General features: G+C 38.6%; 2 protein-coding genes across 3 annotated transcripts; one reads left to right on the forward strand and one right to left on the reverse strand.

Annotated features, from left to right (window-relative positions):
- Nucleotides 1-243: 243 nt before the first annotated feature.
- Nucleotides 244-4132, forward strand: LOC117904556 (COMPASS-like H3K4 histone methylase component WDR5B). The gene is made up of 3 exons (XM_034817226.1): nt 244-994; nt 2663-2970; nt 3783-4132. The coding sequence occupies exons 1-2, from the start codon at nt 338-340 to the stop codon at nt 2951-2953; spliced, it is 948 nt and encodes a 315-aa protein (XP_034673117.1). The 5' UTR covers nt 244-337; the 3' UTR covers nt 2954-2970; nt 3783-4132.
- Nucleotides 4133-4140: 8 nt separating this feature from the next.
- LOC117904558 lies at nt 4141-7035 on the reverse strand. 2 transcript variants are annotated; one of them, XM_034817230.1, is made up of 3 exons: nt 6638-7018; nt 4818-4959; nt 4141-4568 (listed from the first exon to the last, which is right to left on the reverse strand). In XM_034817230.1, exons 1-3 carry the CDS (start codon nt 6919-6921, stop codon nt 4485-4487), a joined length of 510 nt encoding a protein of 169 aa, XP_034673121.1. In that variant the 5' UTR covers nt 6922-7018; the 3' UTR covers nt 4141-4484. The 2 variants fall into 2 exon arrangements, with proteins under 2 accessions (XP_034673121.1, XP_034673122.1); XM_034817231.1 differs by having other exon boundaries at nt 4503-4588; nt 6638-7035.
- Nucleotides 7036-8366: the final 1331 nt, after the last annotated feature.

Consider the following 8366-nt stretch of genomic DNA (forward strand, 5'->3'; position numbering starts at 1 on the left):
TTTTATTTGAATGCCCAAATGTGAAAAACAGTTTTTTTTTTTTTTTTTTGATTTCTCTATAAAAATAAATCAAAATTTAAAAATAAATTTTCTTTTAATTATTATTCACAAAAATCTAAAAATGAAAAATTAAAGATATTTCAGAATTATTCTAAAAACAAAATAATATGTTTTCAAAATAAATTTTTAAGGATTATTTTCTGTTCAAATTTTGAAAGCAAAAAAAAAAAAACTGTTTTCATTCTAGAAGGGTTAGAAAAATAGTTCGATAAGTTACGCATAAATATAGATGTTAAAACTCAAAACTTAAAACCAGACTCTAAATTCTCTAATACCAATGGCAAGTGGTGGTGGTGGCTCCAATTCACTGCCGTACAGGCAGTACCGGCTCCTCCGAACTCTAGCGGCCCACGACCGAGCGGTGTCCTGCGTTAAGTTTTCCAGCGACGGCACCCTCCTGGCCTCCGCCTCTCTCGACAAAACCCTAATTGTCTGGTCCTCGCAAACCCTAACCCTCAAGTCCCGCCTTGTTGGCCACTCCGACGGCATCTCCGACCTGGCATGGTCCTCCGACTCTCACTACATCTGCTCCGCCTCCGACGACCTCACTCTCCGCATCTGGGACGCCCAGTCCGCTGAATGCGTGAAGACCCTCCGCGGCCACACCAACTTGGTCTTCTGTGTTAATTTCAACCCCCAGTCCAACCTCATTGTCTCCGGCTCCTTCGACGAGACCGTTAGGATCTGGGATGTTAAGACCGGCCGCCCCCTCCACACTATTGCCGCCCATTCCATGCCTGTCACCTCCGTCTATTTCAACCGTGACGGATCTCTCATTGTCTCCGGCAGTCACGACGGCTCCTGCAAGATCTGGGCCTCCGACACCGGCGCTCTCTTGAAGACGCTCATTGAGGACAATGGTCCCGCCATTTCCTTCGCCAAGTTCTCGCCCAACGGCAAGTACATTCTCGTTGCCACTCTGGATGACACTCTGGTAAGTTCCATCACCTTCATGTTATCAGCTTTTGATTTTTGATGAACAATTCTAATTTGGGGGTTTAGAAGATTCATAGTTAATTACAGTGTTGACATTTGTCTTTAGCTTTTGATTTCATTGTTCTATTTGCTAGGAAAACCAAGGGAGAAGAAACGAAATAAAATTGAGAACATCTTTATATATGGAGTGGGATACTAATGATTTGTTCTGTGGAGGTTGGGAACTCTAATTTGTTTATGTAGAAACGATAAGTGATGTGGAAAACTGGTTTGCAGGGTCTTTTTTGGTTGGTTTTTTAAATGGGGTATTTCCAATAAGCATAAAAAATATCATTTTCCATATTGTAGAAAATGAGGAGCTTTAATTGACAACACTGCAAAACAGTAGGTTTTATAAACATTTTCATTATTTTTAGTATTGGAAATGAACATGGTGATAATGGAACTGTTTTCATTTCTGCCACCAATTCCCACGAAAAATCTTGCATGAACTATCTGGCTCAATGACCTCTGCAATTTGAAGGTTGGGGTTCTCAAAAAGTGAGGTATCTAATGAACTGGTTTAGTTTTGTCTTTTTTTTCCCCCTCAAATTTAACTTTTTTGATGGTTTGGAGAATATGGTTTAGGTGAGTTCATTTCATTGCCTTACTCATTAGATGCTTATGATATGGCTCCACATGGACTGTCTGCAATGCAATTATTCCTAGTGCTTATGCTCCATTGATTCTTTCCACCTGACGGATAATGACCTATTTCGTGGCATTGGTTCTTATTGGCTTAATATATAAGCTTGAGTCCTAGAAGAAATTAAACATTATGGTCTAGATGAACAGTTGGTGAATTGAGTTTGCAATCAGGCCCGGTGCTATTGCTATTCTATGGATGGCAGTAGTTCTATTCACTAATTGCCAAAGATGTCATTAAGCTCTAGCTCTCTGATCGAGTGTGGAATCTGACTGGTGCCAACTTGTCAACATTGCTTGAACTAAGTACTCACTAAAATGAAAATATGGAAAATGCAGGCCCTAATTACTTGTATGACTTCACAAAATAGGACTGAATGATTGCAATGTAATGCTCCTTTTTCAAACACACCACACCCTTATGACAGATGTTTTATACATTTGTCATCCTAAACCTGTGTTCTTGCAAAGGAAGATGGCTTCTTCACCAACTGTCAAGGGACAGTTTTTGTTACTTTTTTTTTTTTTGGTTCCTGCTATGCTAGGACTTGACCTGAAAGCTCCCACATTCCCTTCCAAAACCCCATGCTGCTTGTGTTTTAGGGCCAAAACACAGTTTTTTTAGTGAGGAAAGAATTTGCCTTCAGTGTTTGTGATCTTCGGATCCATTTATGGATTTAAGCTTTTAAGCGTGTGTTTGTAAACATTAGAACTCAATATTTTGCATTCTTGGTATCTTTCCAAGACCATATCAAAGTTCATGTATTGGTAGGTAGATTTGGACTTTCTATGGAGCCATCATCAAGTAGTATTGTGATCTCCTATATAATTATCAGTGGGGATATCTTTCAACATATCAAATATTTGTCTTTTATGTCCTAATTAAGAAATATCTTTAACTTTTGAATTTGTAATGGATAATTTGCTCTCAAATGCTAAACACATTTGTGTTTTGATATTCTTTCTCTTTTTCTGGTTGCAGAAGCTTTGGAACTACTCAACTGGGAAGTCCTTGAAAATTTATACAGGTCATGTAAACAAAGTATATTGCATAGCATCTGCATTTAGTGTGACTTATGGGAAATACATTGTTAGTGGATCAGAGGATAAATGTGTTTATGTGTGGGACCTGCAAAGGAAGATTCCACTTCAGAAACTAGAAGGTCACACAGATACTGTCATCTCTGTTTCATGCCACCCCAATGAGAACAAGATTGCTTCCGCCGGTCTAGATGGTGATAGAACAGTGAGGATCTGGGTTCAAGATATATGAGCTTTAAGTACAGATAGGTATGCGTATTTCTTCCTCAAGTGTTCATGTAGATGTTGAATCTTCCTTTATATGTTTGTCCTTGTGTCTACTGCGTAGGCTTAATATGTTTTTGGATGAGAAATTAGATTTAGATTTTGAAATGCATACTCCTTGTCTTATTTAGGTGCTTTTTTCATCCCCCTCCCTTCAATTTTGTTAGTTACATGACTCTGTGTATGAATGTGGGGTTCTTTGTACTTTGTTTTTTTTCCTTCCTGGAATGGAGATGGGACAGATGACTCTACTTTTTGCAAATGGGAAAACCCTGTCTCAAGATAATAGGTTCAGCCTCTGAGTATTCTATTTTGACCATATGGATTTGAAGCCCTTCTTTCCAACATGTTGGACAATCCTCAATTTGCATGGTGTTTGGGGAAATCTATTTTGACCATTAGATTATTTGTTTTGGGAAATTCGACATTCCATCCCACATTCACTAGCTAGAAGACTGGTATATTATTTGTTTTGGGAAATTCAACATTCCTTCCCACATTCATTAGCTAGAAGACTGGTATGGGTTTTGTTCACTTCACTTGATGAAAAGTCGTTGAAACTGCAATATTCTGCAACCGAAAGTTTCCATTATTATTTCTCATTAAAAAAAGTTTCTATTATTATTCTATACAGATCCCTTTATGAATGGCTTTGCAAGGATTTCTGGAGTTTTTATATTTCAATTTGGCTCATAATTGATTATTAATGCATTTTCAAGTTGGGTGAATTATACTTCAGTTGCCAACTCTTACCTCAATTTTCCCCCCTTCTGGTTCTTGCATTTTACATTGTACAGGTTGAAATTGTATTGGATAAGATCCCTGAATCTTGAATACCGGCTTATGCAGCAATGACATTGCATCTAACTTAAAGAACTACAGAAATTTGAAGGCTATCTCTCCCAAGATCAGTTTACTGTACAGCCGTCTGAACTCCCATCCAATGAGAACCTAGAAGATCTTGCTTCCATAGCCTACAACTGCTGCAGAGTTACCTAGTAAAACATCTGAATTCCAATTTCCACCTACTGCCTGGAAAATGCATGTACTCATTACCTGGTGATCACAGCTTTTTATCTGTTTCTGAATTTTATAGTTGCTCCTGAAAGAATTTTTTACTATAAAATTGTAAGACTTGGTTAGGCCATTTCGAGGAAACCTTAATTTGCATCGATGCAGTAAATAGGTTGATGTGAAGTACGTAATGCAGCCAGTGCTCATAAAAATTAATAATACACTTGGATATTTTCAAACGCTAAGGCATGACCATACCCACAATAGGTCTTGGTCTCGGTCTCTTCAAATCAGTGAAATTCATGGCCATCTTCCAAACGTGATACGCTGTTGAAAATCGCCTCTGCATTTCAAACTCTCCCCATCTTGATCTTTCCTTAATTGTGATCATCACTAATCATTCTGAACGTTCCTTCACTTACAGAGTTACATATGAGAGAGAGAGAGAGAGAGAGAGAGAGAGTCAGAGAGTCCTGGTGTTCATGTTACTGGCTCTTCTCCAAGCCGAATGTGTCTTCAACCCCAGTTGTCACCTTCTTTCGTCTCTCTGCTATCATATTCGAATATGCCTGTAATAGAAAGTGGGACTCTGAATGCAAAATCTGTTGGAAGCCAGGATTTCACTCACCTCCCTAGAGTTTTGTGATAAATATATTTAGTTACCATTAATTTGAAATTCCATCGAGATTTCAAATTAATGGTAATAAGTGTATCTTAACATAAACCAAATGGAACCGAGTAAAATTAACCTTATATTTATAAATACCTCCATTTATTTATTTATTTAAATATAAATAACTGATTTTGGCAGCTCAAACCTTTGGATATGAATACAGGAAGATGTACCACCATAGAGAAATGACAGAGAGCACCAATGATGTGATCACTGCTGAGTGCAAAATCAGCCAGCTACAGGCAATCACTGATACTCCAGTCAGCATTATTGTCCAAGGTTGACACCTACAAAACAAGATGATGATATGAATGAAATCAGATAAAACATGAACATGAACATACATGGAAATATATTATGTACATGGAAATGTGTCACTAATAACATGCCCCACAGCTTTATAGTAGATTTAGTGGATTACGATATGATTTGTTGATTCTTCACTAACTTCACAAAGACCGAAGATATTTATTTAGAAAGGAGAAGCTCTAAATTCTGAGCATGTAAGGCGGTATAACGAGATTTAAATTTAAATCTCCCTTTCTTTTCCTCCCTCCTTAGTAACTTGTCCTCCCTTGCTGCTTGTGGGCCTCACAGCAAGGATGAGCTCCAAATATTAATTCACTTCCCCCATCTTCCCCTATACTAAAAACGCCTTTTGAAATGAAGGGGTTGGCCTCCACCCTCCCACAAGCGAATTTGGTTCTCACCATTCTTGACCAAAATAGTAGTTCTAAGGCTAAACTCTTCCCATCCTCTTCTGATATCTTTTCCTAGGCTCGCTCCAAAAGCCTCTCTCAGCTCTAGCAATCACCATCCTCCATCTAATACTCCAAACTTGTCTTGGATAATCTTCCTCCGTAAATGTCATGTTTGAGGGTATATCTCTATAGCCATTTGCCTAACAACGCATTACTTAGAACACCCAACTTCCTAATTCCCAGTCGTCTTCTTTTCCTTGCAGTTTTATCATCCAGTTAATATCTGATTTTCCTCTCACCTGAATGCCCCTCACAGAAAATCTCTATAATTTATACTACCGGATTCTCACTTTCTTAGGCATGACAAATAGAGACATGAAATAAATTGTGAGGATTGAGAGGCTGCTCTTAACGAGGGCCAATCTTCCTGCCTTCTTCCAGGAAGTCAATCCCCATTTACAGCTCTTCTAATGAGGCTCATACTACCAAAGGCAGCCATTCCTAAGGCAATCGGATTCTATGTAGGAAGGGGATTCCCAACCCTAAAGGAGGATACCAATCTATCCATCCCCTCCACTTCACCCACAGGAATCATTTTACTCTTCAGCAAATTAATCTTCAAACTTGATCCAAATTCAAAATAGATCACAATCCATTTCCAACATCTTCAACTGCTCCACATTACACTCACAGAAAAGTAGATTGACATCTGTAAAACAATAAATGAGAGACCTCCCATCCCTTCCCCTCCTCTACCTCTTACCTTAAAACCACAAGAACCGACAGTTCAATCTGTTGACAGATTCTCAGCAGATGATGTATACTGATAAACTCTGCCTATGAAGCTTAATTTTCTTATGCAAATTATTTATCATCTCCCATGGAACCCTGTGGACACTATCAAGAACTCTGAATGTTTTCATCTTCATCCTTTTCTCACGGATGACTACTACACTAAAATCCCCAGCCTAATCGATCTGTTACTTGAACCCTAACAGGATTGCTTCTTAGCTACAATTATCCAATAGTTCCAAACACCCCCACTGGTTTCAAAAGTTCAGCATTGAAATTTCAATCCTACTACTAATGGGATGGATTCAGTAGAACAACTTCACGATATTGTACAAGGGTATTTAAGAAAGATCCAAAACCTTCCCTCCCAGTTGAACTTGAAAGTAATGAACTGAAATGGAAATGAGAATTAAAGAGAAATAAATTAAGTACTACAAAGAAATGAGAAATACCCAGGAAGAGAAAAGCTCACCATGAGGGTTTGGTGTCCCAAACAGAGTCATACTCGAGAGAGAGGTGGTTGAGATATCCATCCATGTCATCAACGACGCCGTTTTCATCCATGAACACAGACTCTTTAGGGTCGTTAGGATTGGCCGCGAAAGCAACGGTTTCTCTGCGGAAAATGGGTGGTTTGCGAGTGGTTGAAGAGATTTTGGGGGAGAAAATGGGATTGGAGAAATGGGTTTGTGAAGGAGACTGATGGGGAGGCAACAGACATGGGAGAGAGAGAGGGAAGCGTGATAGAGCTTCCATTTTCTCAGCCGCTTAGGAGGTGTGGCCAGTTAATCTTGCGGGCATATTCTGCTTTTGCAGGGTCCCGTGCAAAACGGCGTCGTTTGCTGAGAGATTCTTAAGCTGCCCATCTAGTGGTGTTGGATCAAAAAGTGGATAAAAGGATCGTAGTTAATTTTGTAAATATTTTTTAAAAAAATTTTACGAATTCCAAAAAAAAAAAAAAAAGTTAAAAAAAAAATGGTATTTTTTGAGATCATCTTTAAGTCCAAATCAGTGAATTTAAGTGATTCCCAGATAATTAGGTGACAGGTTAGTATAAAAATAAATAAAAAAAGTTAAAAAAAATGGTACTTTGGGAGATCATCTTAAGTCCAAAAAGTTAAAAACATGGGCTGGCTACGGCTACAACCATATCTTTCCTCTGAAACTTTCATCTCTGCAACTCCCTCCCTTGAAGTTAGGGCTTTTCCCAGAAATTGCTTATCTAGCAGTCTCACCTCTTTTCAGTTGCCTTGTATTCTTCCCATCTGCCAGAAAGCATACATCAGAACAGATTGAAATGTGCAAGTGTAATTTGAATCTCAGATACTGCAGCAGGGATAATTGGGTAAGGGTTAACATTTTGTCTGTAGCAGGTTGAAACCACCTGAAAGAGTAAGATGCAAGTGAAAAGATATGACAAAGAAAGTTTTTTGGGAGGTGCAGAAGAGCGTAACTCCACTGCAAAAAGTCTATATGATAATGTCAGTTCGGCTAATTATATTCGATAATCACATGAACTTAAGGGGTAGAGCAGTAGTATATCACATTTATTTTCTAGAGACTTGTCAGCAATGAGCAGGTTCTCATTGCTTTTCTCTTGTTAAGTAGGAAGCAACCTTGTTCACAACCGAAACTCAATCTAGCCTGAAGGATACAGTTTCTTTGCTTTAGATTAGTATGGAAAATCTATAATCAATCTTCACCTGCCCATGTAATACAATTTGAACTCTATTCCAGAGAAGAATCTAGCTAATAGATCACCAAGGATTAGTCTGTATTGTTGCACGGCTCACTAATTTGGATGGGTTTATTCTCCTGAAATGATGATTTCTGGTGGAAGCAATGACTGTCCCAGAGCAGACTAGCTAACAATGGTTAGGAACACAGAAACTAGACATGTAAAAGAATGTTTCTTAAGATAATCCAAGCAAAACAAGAATGTCTCCAAAGGCATTTGGAGTTTTCTGGGGAGCTGCTTCCCAACACCCACAGCATAACTCTAAACACCCTCCCCCCCCCCCAACAGCAAAACAAACAAAGTAGAAAGTAGGCCGGTGGGACAAGTGCTGCCTAGTCCATTTCCACCCACTTGTACAAATATGTCAGTGAAACTGGATTTGGTCGATAATGGTATTGATGAAAGGATGAATGTTCAGAATTAAAAACCAGTTCAATCAGGATTCAGTAGCACATTATATTGG

Source organism: Vitis riparia, chromosome 17 (assembly GCF_004353265.1).
Source record: "Vitis riparia cultivar Riparia Gloire de Montpellier isolate 1030 chromosome 17, EGFV_Vit.rip_1.0, whole genome shotgun sequence".
Lineage (NCBI taxonomy): Eukaryota > Viridiplantae > Streptophyta > Magnoliopsida > Vitales > Vitaceae > Vitis > Vitis riparia.

Bases quoted from the DNA above. Each gene is read 5' to 3' on its own strand.
- LOC117904558 (XM_034817230.1), bottom strand. From the start codon at position 6,921: ATGGAAGCTCTATCACGCTTCCCTCTCTCTCTCCCATGTCTGTTGCCT. The intron at 4,960-6,637 runs GTGAGCTTTTCT...CTTGTTTTGTAG, and splicing joins TGGGACACCAAACCCTCATG to GTGTCAACCTTGGACAATAA. The intron at 4,569-4,817 runs GTTTGAGCTGCC...TTTCTATTACAG, and splicing joins TCCTGTATTCATATCCAAAG to GCATATTCGAATATGATAGC.
- LOC117904556 (XM_034817226.1), top strand. From the start codon at position 338: ATGGCAAGTGGTGGTGGTGGCTCCAATTCACTGCCGTACAGGCAGTAC. The intron at 995-2,662 runs GTAAGTTCCATC...TTCTGGTTGCAG, and splicing joins CCACTCTGGATGACACTCTG to AAGCTTTGGAACTACTCAAC.